Source organism: Oratosquilla oratoria, chromosome 4 (genome assembly GCF_046742065.1).
Source record: "Oratosquilla oratoria isolate Oo_2021 chromosome 4, ASM4674206v1, whole genome shotgun sequence".
NCBI lineage: Eukaryota > Metazoa > Arthropoda > Malacostraca > Stomatopoda > Squillidae > Oratosquilla > Oratosquilla oratoria.
The window spans coordinates 28,429,633-28,446,272 of NC_134780.1; the positions used below are offsets into that span (position 1 = coordinate 28,429,633).

Here is a 16,640-nt window from a genome sequence, read left to right on the forward strand (position 1 = left end):
GGCTGAAGTCATGAACAAACACTTCAAGTCTGTGTTCACTAGAGAAAATATACAGCATGGGAGTGAAATAATTGTAACAAGAAAAGAAATAATGGACCAATTAATAAAACTTGATATCGCACGGCCCGGATGGAATCGCAAACTGGATACTAAAAGAGTGTGTAGGTGAACTAATAGACAAAATATATAAGGTAATAAGCTGCTCACTTAAAGAAACAAAAATATTGGACCACTGGAAAAATGAAAATATCGTACCAGTATATAAAGGGGGAACAAGGAAGACCCAACCAATTACAGATTGGTCTCCCTTACAAGTACAGTAGCCAAATTTTGTGAAAAAGTTATTAAAATGGACAAAACATCTGGAGGAAAACAATATACTAAACCCGAGACAATTCGGATTTAGACAGGGAAGGTCATGTGCCACAAATTTGATCTGTTTCTATTCAAGACTAATAAATATAGTACAAGAAAGAAACAGTTGGGCTGATTGTACTTTCCTAGTTTTACAAAAAGCTTTTGATAAAGTTCCACACAACAGATTGTTTAAGAAAAGTGGAAACCATAGGAGGGATACAAGGAAAACTATCAAAATGGATAGAGGATTTTTTGGATGGAAGAAAAATTAGAGTAATGCTCAGAGATAAGAGTTCTATTTGGGAAGAAGTGATTAATGGTGTCCCACAGGGATCAGTATTGGCTCCGAGAATGATTGTGTATGGATGATGCTGTGATGCATGAGAGGGAATGGGTGGGGGATGGGGGGATGAGGGAGTATGTGTGAATGATATTTTGGCGCAGCCCGAAGGGGTTTCTCCCCGTCTTCTCCATTTCTGCATGAGGGGCGGGGAGAGGGGGTAGCAGATTAAATGAAGCGGCCTTGCTATGGATGTAATGTGTCTTGCTGCACTGCTTCTGACCCAGGGCAGTGTGCGAGATGCAGGGATGACCAGTCATCCAGGAGGAGCCAAGATAAGAGGGAGGGAGTGAATGGGAGTGGGGTATGTGAGGATGGAATGGGGCGGGGAGTGGAATTTATGCCTTTGTTTTATTGGCAACCTCCCTTGTAAGGGGGAAAAAGCCTTTGGTATATGTATGTGTATATATATATATATATATATATATATATATATATATATATATATATATATATATATATATGTGTGTGTGTGTGTGTGTGTGTTTGTGTGTATAATACACACACACACACACACACACACACACACACACACACACACACACATATATATATATATATATATACTACATATATATATATATACATATATACAGTATATATATATATATATATATATATGTATATATATATATATATATATATATACATATATATATATATGCGTAAGTAACCACTAGGAAAAGTAAACAACAAAGCTGGGTGCTTTCGTATAATTACATTTCAGTGCTGATACAAAGAAGGAATTTGTATCAGCACTGAAGATGTAATTATACGAAAGCGCTCTGCTTCATTAGTTTCCTTTTCCTAGTGTTTACTTACGCACTTGTGAACACACGTTCCTAGTGTTTTATTGCATATATATATATACATATATATATATATATACACACACATATATATATATATGTATATATATATATATACATACACACACACACACACACACACACATATATATATATATATATATATATATATATGTGTGTGTGTGTGTGTGTGTGTGTATTCACCTTGGATCTGCTGCAGTCTCTGTCGAGACAGCCAGACACCACCCTACGGCAGTGAGCTCAGAGCTCCTTATTAGCCGATCTCTGGGCAGGTCTGAGACCACTCACACACCACATACCGGGAATGCAAGGTCACAACTCCTTGACTAACGTCCCGTACCTACTCGCTGCTAGGTGAACAGGGGCTACACGTGAAAGGAGACAAACCCAACTTATCTCCGCCCGACCGGGGAATCGAACCCCGGTTCTCTGGCTGGTGAGGCCAGTGCTTTACCAATCCGCCACCGAGCCGTGTAAATGTGTGTGTGTGTGTGTGTGTGTGTGTGTGTGTGTGTGTGTGTGTGTGTGTGTGTGTGTGTGTGTGTGTGTGTGTGTCGGGACTGTTGGGACAGGTAACAGTCACTGCTGGGAATCGCAGAGTAGTGCGGGATTCGAACCCATAACTAAATTAATGCAAGACCAGCACGCTTTCGATTACGTCAACAGTAAAAACAGTCAATGAAAAATATTATGGAGTTTTCTAATCTATCATCGTCGATATGAATATAATTTTTATTTTATTTTTCATATATTCTGATTGTCACAGGACTTATAATAGTTTGTGTTTCAAGAGTGTGGTTTGGAGTGGGTGGGGCTTACTTGAATTCTCCCGTTACACCACGTCCCGTGACTCACGGGTGATAACATCATAGAAAACTGTTACTGTCTTTAGAGAAAACGATATTCCAAATTTCCATACACATTATTTTTGCTGGTAGAATAATTAACACACAGTTAGAGTGAAAGATTAAAAATACCATTGAGTGATCCTTTAATTGTCTTATTATTTTTTGCAAAATCACCATATATGGTGATAGGTGAGAACTGGGCAACTCTTAGCGGAAGTGGTGGTCGTGATGTAGTATAATCCAACATGGCGACTGAGTTTGACGAGCAAATCCCAGATGAGGATAAGGTAAGGTTTAAGATTGTTTCCGGACGACGTTTACCTGTAAAATTTTGCAGAACAGTTTGTGATACGTAGATGTTCATTTGTATATAGATTAAAGCAGCATGATAGGTCTCCTTGCCATCATAGAATTCGTGGGCGTATCCTGCCCATGTCATTGGTTGAGACCGGCGTGGCAAATTAAACACAGATTAAGCCCAGATAAGTAACCTGAATTACCTATCTAATTGAAATTGCAAAAGATTTGGACAGTATAATAACCGGATTTGGGGAACGGACCAGACAAAATTTGGTTACTGGGCCAAAGTCAACAGCAGATGGTCGTGTTTACATCTTTCTCAATCGTGAATGCTGTGTCAAGTGTACATTTTATTCACCAGTTACAATGATTTGCAATGCAAAAATACCCGTTAATGTATCATGCTGTTAATGAAGCTTTTGTACAGGTTATACGTTAGGATAGTAGGAGTTAGAATGCAATGGAAATAAGGTTTATTTACATTTGAGTTGGTGAAAATGTTGAAGACAAATATCGAAGGTAGTTTATAGATTGAGTTTTAGGAAGTAGGAAGTTTGATATTTGTTCATTGACATTTTTGTGCCTGTCATGGTAGTATTTTGAAAATTTAAGTTGATGTTTTTGATGTATGGCAAGAAGTAATTCAGTGTTTACTTGCATTTGAAGCTTGTAACCTAATATAACCTAACCTGTTGTAACCATTCCATAGATCAAAATAGATCCTTACCTCATACCTTATGTTACCTTGTGGAGATCTTGGCATCTTTGCCACAGCTACAGGAACTGTTGTTGCTTACTCCCTGGCTGTGTTGCCTCTAGTGAAGTGGTATATGATGCACCAACTTGTTGAAGTGGGCCCATGCATTACTGTAGAATGGTATGGGAGGTGTGTCTTCAATTTCTTGTAGGAAGGTATCCAGCCATCTTTCGAATACTTCCACTCAGCAGGATGTGATGTCCTTCAGGTAGTTGGGGAGGCTGTTGAAGAGCTTGGGGTCCACTGGTGAAGAAGTTTGCTCGGAGATATACGGTGCTCCCTCTGTTTGCTCTTTCAATATTTTTTCAGAAGTGTATACCTACATGATATAGCATTAGAAAATTTAATATTTTGTAAATTATAATACATCAATGAAATATATATTTTTCTTGGCAGAAATAAATATAAAACAAAATTGCTAAAAGTAAATACACCACCGAAAGAAGCCGGGATCATAAGATTGAGTCGCCAGGTCTGTCCAGTCCTGCTAAAAGCAAATACACTACTAAACGGACCTGTGACCGTAGGATCTGGAATCCACCCTCAGTACTTCTGTCGGTACCTTGGATAGTACATATTTTTAAAAACAGTACTATTGATTCATGCATTTCTTAAGGCTATACAATTCCTGTATATCCCGCATTCCGATCAGATGCCAAAACCAGCCACTAATATCTCTGGCAAAAAAAAGACCACAAACCTGATGACCTATAGAATTATAGGTATCTTATTACTAAATGCAGGTTAGGTTAGAATAGATGACTTTATCATACTATAATTTCTTTGACCACTGCATCTATCAAAACAAAGATGGCATCTTAAGCAGCCCCAGTGGCTTCTTTCATAAGTGTATCTCATTTAGCAACTTTTTCTGTTATTGATTCCTGTTAAGAAAAATGTATTTTGTGGATGTATTATAATTTACAAAATTAATATTTAATTTTCTAGTGCTATATTGCATAGGTGTGCACTTCTGAAAAATTACCAATTTTTCAAATGCATAAAAGAAAAGTAAAAAATGTGTGTGTGATACTAGAGTAGATTTTTTTTTCCACTATATAATTTTCTATATGTAAAGAGTGACTTTCAAAATTAAACCAGTTAAACTTATGTTATCCCATAGCTTTTGATATAATTCTGTCTATATACATCAAGGGCTTTTTCCCCCTTACAAGGGAGGAAGTCAAGTCAAAAGGCAAGTGCCTACTCCCACCCAATCCACTCCCATCCCCACCCTTTCTTCAGTCTCATATTAGCTCCTCGCTCCTCATGGATGACAGGTCATCCTTGTATCCCACCCACTGGCCTGGGTCAGAAGCAGTGCAACAAGACACAGCACATCCACAGCAAAGGCACTTCATTCAGTTGGCAACCCTACCCCCCTCTTCATTCCCTCACGCAGAAGATGAGGAGAAATCCCTTTTGGCTGCATCAAAATATACATAACCACTCCCCCCACCATCCACTCATCCCCATCTACTGTACTTTCCCTTCCTTGTGGATGACACTAAAATAGATGCCAAATCAGGTCAGGAGAAGACAATGGGAGGATCACATGAAGAATCGTTACCCCAGACTTTGACAACATGACAGTTCTTCACGTGGGCCATCCTGGGTTTATGATTCTTCATTTGTATAAGTTGATGACAATCAGCATAGCCCTCGTTCAACCTAACCTAACATATTCTATATTCCACTGTTTATATTTGGCACACTGGGGTGACGATTCTTCATGTGGGCATTTTGGGATGACAAGTCTTCATGAGCCCTGGGATGCTGCAGGAATATCTTAATCAAATTTTCACCTGGTGAAATGGCAAATGGATATCATTATCTCAAAATGAGAACCCAGAAAGCAGATATAGCTTAAATAACACCTTTCTAGAGAAAACTGAGTGCAAGAGAGACTGGGTGCTAGTAATTCCTGACCTTAAATCCTGAAAATGGTGCATTGGAGCTAGGAATAGAGCTAACTGATCATTAGGTTTCATTGCTAGGATTGTTATGAATAAAAATGCAGAGGTAGTTATCAGATTCTATCTGGCATTAGTTACTCGTCCTTGACTATGCAGTACAGTTTTGTTCTCTGTCCAATAGAATGGATATAAATTCACTAGAATCAGTACCTAGGAGAATGGCCAAAGTGATACATGGGCTCAGAAATTTACCTTACGAGGACAGGTTTAGGCACTTTAATTTACACTAAAAAAGATGCAGAGTGTGGGGTGATCTAATAGAGGTGTTTGGATCAAGGGCTTTAACAAGGGCAATGCAGACAAGGTCATCATATTAAGACAACAGGGCAGGACTCCCAGTAATGTATTTAAATTGGAGAAATTTAGATTTGAAAATGAAATAGGCAAGAACTGGATTACCAGTAGAGTGGTCAATGAATGGAATAGACTTAGTAACCATGTAGTGAACACTGAAACTATTAATTGTTTGAAGAGAAGGTTAGATGACTTTATGGATGGACATGGAACTGCCTAGTGTAGGCCTTGTGGTCTCTTGCAGTGTCCTATCTTATGTTCCTTATGGTTATGGTTATGTTCCTGTGCTTAACAGACATTCCCCTCTTGCTCAATGTCCCTTTCACCCTGTCCATTCATTTCATCCTCAGTCACCCTCTCGAGTTTACTCCCTCCACCTCCACCTTCCACACCTCTTACTAATCTTTCTTCACTCATTCTTTCCATGTGTCCAAACCATCCCAATTCTGTTTCATCAGCTCCATCTGCCATCTTCCCTACCACTCCTGTTCTCCTCCTCACCTCCTTATTTCTCACTCCATCAGACCTTGTAACCCCCACCATACCTTTCAGACACTTCATCTCAAACATATCTAAACTCTTCTGACTCTTTTAAATCCCATGTTTCTGCTCCACACAGTGTTTTCAGCACAATCACCCTTACATACAGTCTCCTCCCTGCATCCACTCCCGAATGCCTATTTCTCATGATACTTTTTAGTCCCCCAAGGTATTTACTTGCTTCTCTCAGTCTATAGTTTATTTCCACCCCCACTCTTCCCTCTCCCACCACATGTGACCCCAAACACCTAAAGCTTTCCACTTTTCCAGCCTCCCCCCATAAGACTCGCATCCAACTCACTGCCATCCTCTCCCTTGTACATCTCATGACTTTCACCCACATTTACCTTCAACTTTCTCTCATTGCACACCTCCCAAACTCAGTCAGTAACTCCCTTAAACCCTCCTCTGACCCTGCCACAAGCACAGTGTCACCTGTAAACAACAACAACTGGCTCACCTCCAACTTTTCTCCATTTTCTTTAACCATCTCCAGTCCACCCATCACACATGCCTTCTCTCTCCCACACCACCCCATCCATGTACACATTGAACAGCCATGGCAACATGACACATTCTTGCCTTAATCCTACCTTTACTTCAAACCACTCACTGTCTCCATTTCCAATTCTAACACAGGCCCCATCACTCTCATAAAAACTGAGCACCCCCTATAGCCCTCCCCTAGTCCCACATATCTGCAAAACCTCCCATAGTGCCCCACTGTCCACCCTGTCATAAGCCTTTTCCAAATCCATAAAGACCCAAAAGACACCCCCACCCTTAGCCAAAGTTTTCTCACACATCTGATCCACATAACCCTCATTCATCCCAAACCCACACTGTTCCTCACTAATTACCTCCTCTGTTCCTCTCCCAATCCTCCCATCCAACCACACCCAACAAACTGATCCTCCTGAAACCACCACACTTGTTTGTCCCCTTTTCCTTGTACAGTGGAATTATACAGGCACTCCTCCAGCATTCTACCCACCTTTAGACCCGCATTAAACAACCTCACTAACCAGTCTGTTACTGTACCTCTCTTCTTCAGACACTGCGTGACATCCATATAACTACTTGCACTTCATCTTTTCTTATTTCTCCTGCATTTTCCTATCCCATCACCATTTTCTTAGCACCTCCCACTGCTAACCAGTCCCTACCTATCCTCCTCCACATTCAACAACTTTCTAAAATACTCTGCCCACCTTCCCCTTACTCCCTCCTCCTCTGTTAACATCTGTTCATATGCATCTTTTGCCTTTTCTTCTCTACTTGACTCTCCTCTCCTTCTTCACTTAACTTCTTTCCAAAACATCCTTTTATTACTTTCAGAAGTTTGTCATACTCTTTCATTTTACATTTGATCTCCTTTTTGCTTCCCTTCTTTTTTCTTTGAACTACTTCTCTTAAATTTCTCTCATCCTACTTTGCAACCAGTCCCTGAATGGTCACTTCTCTTTTACTACTTTCTTCACTTTATCATCCCACCACTCACTGCCCTCCCTTCTATTCCCTTATCCCCTCCCATCCTCCTTGTTCCACATACCATCTTTGCATACCTTGTCACTCCTTCCATGAAATCCCCCCATTCCTCCTTAACCACCTCCCATATTTCTCTCGGCTTCCCCTGGTACTCGTGCTCCTTTTCTTTCTCAGTTAAACAGATTACTCTAATGTAATTAGATGTGGTGTTAACATTGCTAATACTAGTTTCCATCTTTGTGGAAATGGGATTTTTTAGGTGGCGAAGTCACATGATAATATATGATGCATAGAAAAAATATTTGGGGGGGAACTAAACTAAAATTATTCTATTAACCTCCTCAATACGAGTCATATTCTTGCAGGCCTGGTGTACGAGGATTCGATGATACATCACAATACTCGCATTAAAAAATATAAGGCTACAGCTGTATTACTCAATCTCTCTCACTGTGAATATTAGCGCATACATATACCATAGGCTTTTTCCTCCTTACAAGGGAGGTAGCCAAAGAGAAAAAGGCATAATAACCACTCCCACCCATTCCATCCCGAATACACTCCACTCCCTTCCACCCTCCACCCTCCCTCTTATCTTGGCAGCTCCTGGATGATGGGTCATCCCTGCATCTTGTCCACTGCCCTGGGTCAGAGGTAGTGTCAAATATTAGTAACCATAGAATATATGATCAAGCCAGTACACAGAATATGGGGGTCACTCAATCACAACTACATTTTAACCCCTTCAATATGTAGGCGTCATGAGGCATGAGTGGATATGTGAGGTGCCTGCATCAGTGTTTTGATACTTTTTCTTTTTTCTTTCTTTTATGCACATATACTATTTCATTATACTAAACAAAAAGTAAAGGACACTTGTAATTGGTAGTCATGTAGATTTATTTGTCATAACCAAGGATGATCACTTTGAAGTGTTTGAAGGCTAATATTTCAATGTCTGTGACTGAGCAATTTTGTTTGTGTTTGTTGAATGTATGGCAAGAGTCCACTGTAGGACACATCTGTATAATGTGAAAGGAAGCTAGTGGTGTGGAAAAGCAAGGACAGGTGCCATGGCTAAGGGTTGCTTTAAGTCATTAATGGCTTTCTCTTGGTCAGGTGTCCAATTGAAGAGAGTGTCCTTAAGTTGCAAAATTAATAGTGCTGCTATACCAACGTGACTTTGAATGTATCATCAGTAAAAACCCAACAGGCCTAGTAATGAATGTTTGTGGTCAACAGAAGTAGAGCATGAAAAATGAATGACTGCCTTGACCTTGTCCTACGAGGTTAAAATTCCTTACGAGTTAAGGATGTGCTCAAAGAAGCATATTTCTTTCTGAAGGAAGGAGCACTTTTTAAGCTTCAGTTTGAAGCCTGTTTTTGCTAATCATGAGAAGACAATATTAAGAGTTTGTAATTATTCACTGATTTTGAAGAGGTGATCAATCATTGAGGTACATAAACACAGAATCCCCTATGAGAACTGCAAGGACTCCGTGCATAAGACATGTGAATACAGAAGGAACTGAAATAAAACCCATAGCTAGTCATTTGAAATTATAGCGTCCTGTGGGGGTGCTAAACACTGTCATGGTTCTAGACTGTGGAGCAAGGGAAATCTGGAAATATCTCGACATAAGGCCCAATGTCATGAACACTGCATTGTTTTCACAGAGTGTAAGAGGTCTTGCAATACAGGGATGGGGGTGTCCATCTGGCATAGTTTATTTAATTCCCAGAAGTTTACTACTGGCAGAAGGAACCACAGTGTGTAGGGACAACAAAGAGAGGGAAATTCCATACACTGATTGATGGTTCAATGATGTCCTGAGCAATCGTGTCTTGGATAAGGTTATCTACAGTCATGTGTTTACTGTGTGGCACTCTGTATGGGGGAATGTAACACAATTTGGAGTTCTCACGAATGGGTATAGGATGCTGAACAAGGTTAGTAACTCCAAGGGGTTTACCTGGAGTGGCAATCAAGTATACTTGTGCATCAGGGAAGTGTATAGGGTTGAAATGTGGTGTATCATTGGGTTCCTGTGCCATGGGCACATTGGATGTTGTGATACAAACTTGAGAAGTAGGGAATTGTTCATCCATGACTTTGATGCGTGAGGGATATAGTTCAGAATCGCAGATGTTGGTACCAGCTGTGAGAAGGAGAGGTGCATTAGTGTCATGGCAATCAAAATGCATGTGTGACCTTTCTTTGACATTGAGCTGGCTGAAAGGAGGATAATGCCATTGACACAGCAAATTTCTGGCATACAGAGTACATAGATGTCTGGGCCTTTAAAAACTCATAGGTGTATCTGTATACTCATGAGGAAACAGTGTCTTTGGGTCGGTGAGCACTGTGTGAGTGTGTTTGTAGATAACACTTATGAGACGAGTGGATTTGATGTTGAATTCCTCTATAAGGGACAAGAATTTTTCCTCAGTCATTGAAACACGAATGGTATTTAATGGGTGTTTAGTCCTGAGTTTAGCTGATTTGAACATGTGGGAGGAGTTAGTACATCTTTTATATTTGGAATGCATGTCCACAGCTGTCAGTAAAGTGGAAGAGGTAGCGTCTTGGGGAGGGTTTGGAGTGTTGAGCTCTAGGAACTCTGTTGTATGGAGGTGGTGGAACAATCCGTACTAGCGACTGGTGCATCCTCATGTGATGAAGTGAAGTTGAATGGAGGGAGTACAGGTAACAGGCAAGAAGTCATGGTCTGCTTGTGTCTGCTTGGTTATGTGAACCTGATTTACAGTATGAGGAGTTGTTGATGGCAATGCAGGAAGGAAATGACATAAATGGTACCATGTTGAACAGGATAAATAATTATATTGCTTTATCAGTTGTAAGCCTATGAGGATATCAGCAGGAAAGTGAACATCAGCTATGTAGATGGTAACTGGAATGGGACCTCTAATATTTGAAGCTAATGTCTTGGGAAAATTTACCAACAATTGGGAATGGTATGCCATCTACATTTGAAAGAATAATATCTGGGGGTTCTAGGATGGTGACTCTTGTGTTCCATGCGGAATTTATTGAAGGATTTGAAGAGGAACAGTGTGGGTTTAGGACAGGTAGGGATTCCATGGATCAGATTTTTGTGGTAAGGCATATATATGAGAAAGCTTTAGGAAATGGTAAGGGTGTTTTTTGGGTCTTTATGGATTTGGGAACAGCTTATGACAGGGTAAACAGGAAGGCATTGTGGGAGGTATTGCAGATATATGGGATAAAAGCTGTTAAGGGTAGTCAAGTTTTTACAAGAGAAGTAGAGTCTGTGTTAGAATCAGAAATGGAGAGTGAGTGGTTTGAGGTAATGGTGGTACTTTGCCAGGGATGTGTTATGTCACCTTGGCTGTTCAGTTTATACATGGATGGGGTGGTGCGAGAGGTGAGGCAAGGGTAATGGGCCTGGGATTGGAGATGGTTAAAGAAAATGGAGAAAAGTGGGAGATAAACCAGTTGTTTGCTAATGACACTGCTTGTGGCAGGACCAGAGGAGGGATTAAGGAAGTTAGTGACAGAGTTTGGGAGAGTGTGTGAAAGAAGGAAGTTAAAGATAAATGTGGGTAAAAGTAAGGTGATGAGATGTACAATGGGTGAAAGTGGCAGCAGACGAAGTGAGCATTAAGGGAGAGAGACTGGAAGAAGTGGATAGTTTTAGATACTTGGGTGCAAATGTGGCAGGAAAGGGACAGGTGGAGATGAAGATAGAATGTAGATTGAGAGAAGTGAGTAAATGCCTTGGTGGATTAAAAAGTGTAATGAGGAATAGACATTTGGGAATGGATGCTAAGAGGAGATTGTATGAAGGAGTGATTGTGCCAACAACACTGTATGGCGCAGAAGCATGGAACATAAAAGAGGAGTTTGGACACTGATGCTATTTTGTGGGAATTTTCCACAAATTTGTGGGAGAAATTTGCTCACATGCGATGTTTTGTGAGCAAATGATATGTTGCAGTGAACTTATTTGTGTATATGATAATTTCTTCTTGTAGGAAAAAATGTGGACATCCAGATTTCCTTGTGGGAATTTTGTGGTAAAAATCTTTTTCATTTGTGGGCACTGGAATAGATCACAGTGACAACACTGAGTTTAGATGTGTGAGATGAGATGCCTGAGAGGTATGGTAGGTGTTACTAAGTTGGATAGAGTGAGAAATGAGGAGGAGAGGGGGGTGGAAAAGGAGTTGGGAGATAGGGTTGATGAAAATATTGGGATGGTTTGGACACATGGAAAGAATGAATGAAGAAATTAGTAAAAGCGGTGTGGAAGGAGTGAACATGAGGGGGCAACCAAAGATGAGATGGATGGGGTAAAATGGGCATTGGGGAAGAGGGGGATGTCTGTTGAGGAAGGAAGGGAGAAGACAGGAGATAGGGGTGAATGGAAAATGGTTGTGTATGGATGATGCTGTGATGCATGGAAGGGAGTGGGTGGGGCAATGTGGGGGGTGAGGGAGTATCTCCCCCCCCACTCCCCCTCTCTTTCTCCCCCCCCACTCCCCCTCTCTTTCTCCCTCTCCCCCTCCCCCCTCTATTCCCCCTCTTCCTGTCTCTTTTCCCCCTCCTCCTTGTCCTTTTTTTTTTTTTTTTTTTTTTTTTTTTTTTTCTTTTTTTTTTTTTTTTTTTTTTTTTTTTTTTTTTTTTTTCCCTACCTCTTCGTTCTTGGCATCTCTTCCAATCTTGTTTTCATCCACCTGCAGCAGATGCTGCTACTGCTGTTGGTAGCTGGTGACATGTAAATAGAACCACACAGATATAATACTGATGATGGTGCAAAATTTCTTCCCATAGAGGTCTAGGGCCATTTGATCATTGCTGGTTGTAGTGGAGGTTGCATGTAGTCAGTGAAATTTGCTCAAAAATTATTTGTGAAGCTACTTTTCATTATTTATGATTTGTCTTCAAACATCTGTGAAAATGAAGTGGAATTTGGAAAAGTTATCAAACTAATAAAATGTAGAGTTCCATCAGTCTTGTGTATTGTATAGCATTGTATTGTTTTTCTTTTCTTTGCAGACTAGAATTGCATCAGATTTCATTCTTCATTCACCTCCAGGAGAATTTAATGAAGTATTTAATGGTAAGTATTTGGCTCTTAGCCAGGACTTTTGCTCAAACCAAAAAAAAATCTTAAATATTTGATGGTTGACTTTTTTCTAATGTTTATATGTTGTGGTTATTATTAGTATTTCATAATGGTAATTGTTGCCTCAAGTTTCAATAAATGGAAAATCCATAGTCCCACAATGCCTGGTGAAAGTCCTCATGTCCTCCCACCAATCTCTAGGGAAAAAAAAAATTGTGTTGGTGTGGGACTTTTTGTATGTCACCAGTTGAATGTAGTAAAAGGAGTGGAAGAATTGCTGGCTGTCAGATTCCATTTGTGAAAAGATAAGAAATACAGTTGATAGATATCTTGGGGCCAGTCTGAAGACTTGCGTGTCAACCCCTCAGGGCTACCTGTTTTAGGACCGCCACATATTCTCAAGTTTCCTTAAATATTATGATTTATTTTTTTAATTAGTTGTTTTTGTTATTTTTGTATGTTGTGTGTGTGTACCTACTTTACCTGAATGAGTCCACCATGGTAGAGGGAAGAAAAAAATAGTACTACCGAGTTTTCCCACTTGTGTCATAAAAGACAGCTAAAATGGGACAGTGATGGAACTAGGTGTCCTGCTCTCTGTAACACCATTCCTACAAAAAGTCAAAGCATAAGAGGGTCTGTTAGAAGTTTTCCAACCAGAATCCTAAGCTTTGGGTATTTTAATGTGCATGGTAGGGTACAGGTGAGCATAAAAGGGAAGAGATAGTATGTTTATAAGAAGGAAGATTGATGTGTTAGCATTAAGTGAAACTGAGTTGAAAGGGTGGGGTGATTTTGAGTTTGTGAATGAAGTGAAGAGAGGACAAGGGAGGGAAAGGGTGGGTCTTCTAGTAAGTGAGGAGATAGGAAAGTGTGTGGTGAAGTGGAAGTTTCTTAAAGATTAATGTGGATGAAAGTGAAACTGGGAAGGGAGATGGGTGTTTTTGTAAGTTCATGTGTGCCTGATAGAAGAGTGTAGATTTTTAATAAGTGCTTAGAGTGTTTTGGGAGAAATGTCAATGTAGTTAAAAGTAAATGTGTGTAAAAACAGTGATATAAGATGTAAAAGGGATGAGGAAGACAGTAACTTGGAGATAAGTCTTTAAGGCGAGAGATTAGAGGAAGTGGATAGTTTTAATTATTTAGGGTCTTATGAAGCAAGGAATGGAGTTTGGGTAGAGGTGAACTGTAGAGTGAGGGAAGCAAGGACCATATTTTGTGGCATAGAAGCTCTTTTTTTTCACAGTTTGAAAACAAAATAATAATGATAAAAAGAAATCACCTTGTATCTTGTATGTGAAATTGAGGTCTCCCTCTACATGGTCTGAGTCCTTAATGGTAATAGTATTCAAATGACATTATTACATTACTTTTAAATAATTTACACAAAATTTGAATATATTAAAGAATCTACTATCTATATACCAAGTTTTTTTTGTTTTTTTTTCCTCATATAAGGGAGGTAGCCAAGTCAAAAGGCATAAACCCACTTCTACCCATTCCACTTCCATCCCTCAACTTTGCCTCCCTTTCATCTTAGTTCCCTGTGGATGATGGATCATCCCTGTATCCTGCCCACTGCCCCCCTGGGTCACAAGGAGTGCAGCAAGATACAGCATATCTACAGCAAGGCTGCTTCACTCAATTAACAATCCCCCCCCCCTTTCCATCCCCTCATGTGGAAATTAGAGAAGATTGGGGGAAATCCCTTCAGGTTGCATCAAAATATCCACACGCAACCACTCCCTCATCCCAATCTTCAACCCCCTGCCCTCCTTGCTTCAAAGTATCATCCACTGTCATTCCCCATTCACCCTTGTCCCCTGCCTTTTCCCCTTCTTGCTCAAGACCATGTCCTCATGCTCAGAGCCCATTTCACCCCATCCATCCATCCATCTCATCCTTGGTCATCCCCTCAAGTTCATTCCATCCACCTCTGCCTTCCACACCCCTTTCATTAATCTTTCTCCATTCCATGTATCCAAACCATCCCAATAATCTTTCATCAGCCCTGTCTGCCATCTCCTTTTCCACCCCTGCTCTCTTCACCTTGTTTCTCACTCTATCCAACCTAGTAACCCCTACCATACTTCTCAGGCATTTCATCTCAAAGAATATAAACTTTTCTCTGGCTCTCTTAAATTCCAAGTCTCTTTCCTATACAGTGTCATTGGCATAGTCACCCTTTCATATAATCTCCTCTTTGCATCCATTCCCAGATGCCTATTTCTCATGACACTTTTTAATTCCCCAAGGCATTTACTTCACCTCTACTCCTCCCTTTTCTGCCTCAACAAACTGATCCCTCTAAAACTACTACAATCACATGTCCTCTTTTCCCCTATAAAACTGAACTATACAGGCACTCCTCCAGTCCTCCAGGACTCTATCCTCCATTAGACACACACTAAACTTCACTTGATTGCTTCCACTCGAGACTAATAGAAATAATACAAGAAAGGGATGGATGGGTGAATTGTGCTTTTGTAGATCTACAAAAAGCATTTGATAAAGTACCACACAAAAAACTATAAAAAAAAATGGAATCAATAGGTGGTATTAAAGGAAAATTATTGGAATGGATGGAAGACTTCTTGACTGGGAGAAAAATGAGGGTAGTAATTACAGACAAATATTCAACCTGGGAAGAAATGATAAGTGGTGTCCTTCAAGGTTTGGTATTGGCTCCGATCATGTTTGCCATATATATAAATGACATGGATGAAGGTGTGGAATGCTATATGTTATATAGTGAAGAAAGATCAGTAAAAGAGGTGTAGAAGGCAGAGGTGGATAGAGTGAACTGAGGGGCCAACCTAGGATGAGATGAGATGGATGGGGTGAAAGGGAGCTGAGCAGGAGGGTATGTCTGTTGAGCAGGAAAGGGAGAAGGTGAGAGATAGGGGTGAGTGGAGAACGGCTGTGTATAGATGATAATGTGATTCAAGGGAGTGGGTGGTGGATGAGGGGGGGGATAGGGAGTGGTTGTGTGTGAATATTTTGATGCAGCCCAAAGGAATTTCTCCCCACCTGCTATTTTGATGCATGAAGAGGCAGAGAAAGGGGGTCAATGATTGAAGCAGCCTTGCTGTGGATGTACTATATCTTGCTGCATTGCTTTTGACCCAAGGCTGTGGGCAAGGCATGTCATCCATGAGGAGCTAAGATAAGAGAGAGGAAGGGTGGTGTAGGGGAGTGTAATGGATGGGGGTGTGTATATGTCTTTTGACTTTGGCTGCCTCCCTGGTAAGGGGGAAAAAGCCCTTAGTATATAAATGGGTAGAATTTTTAAGGTTTATTTTATTTATTTATTTTTTTATTTTTTTTATTTATTTTTTTGAGGTACTAGTGCTGAGTTGCATAGATCTTGCATATAAGGGAATAGTAAATATGCATTAAGCATCATGGGAACAGTCATGGATATTGTGGGGTCCCAAATGGCGAGTCACTGGTAGGCAGGGGTTCACTATACAACAACCACCTCTACCATACAATACATGCACACTCAGATTATTAAACAAGCTCTTCATCACTGACCAGCAAACTCGCTAATCCACCAGAACCCTATTGGCCATTAACCCTCACAGAAAAATCTACCTCAATAGAAATAAGAACCACACTAGTATGCTTGCATTTTAGACACCATCCAACTGAAAGATGTTACCAACAAATAATAGGCCTGACCAAGAATCATCAAACTGGATTAAATGCAACCACCACACAGAGGACACTGGGCATCTCCTCCTACACTGACCTACACTATCTCTAGATTCAGAATATTTTTTTCTTGTGATATTTA

General features: G+C 40.3%; 1 protein-coding gene across 1 annotated transcript in view; it reads left to right on the forward strand.

The window, feature by feature from the left end:
• The first annotated feature begins 2,565 nt into the window (after nt 1-2,565).
• The window catches only part of cpa (F-actin-capping protein subunit alpha), a 33,062-nt gene continuing 18,987 nt past the window's right edge, over nt 2,566-16,640 (forward strand). The window contains exons 1-2 of the mRNA XM_076183780.1: nt 2,566-2,662; nt 12,772-12,835. Of these exons, the coding sequence (XP_076039895.1) occupies nt 2,621-2,662; nt 12,772-12,835 (106 nt within the window). The 5' untranslated portion in view covers nt 2,566-2,620. The remainder of the gene's footprint in view (nt 2,663-12,771; nt 12,836-16,640) is intronic.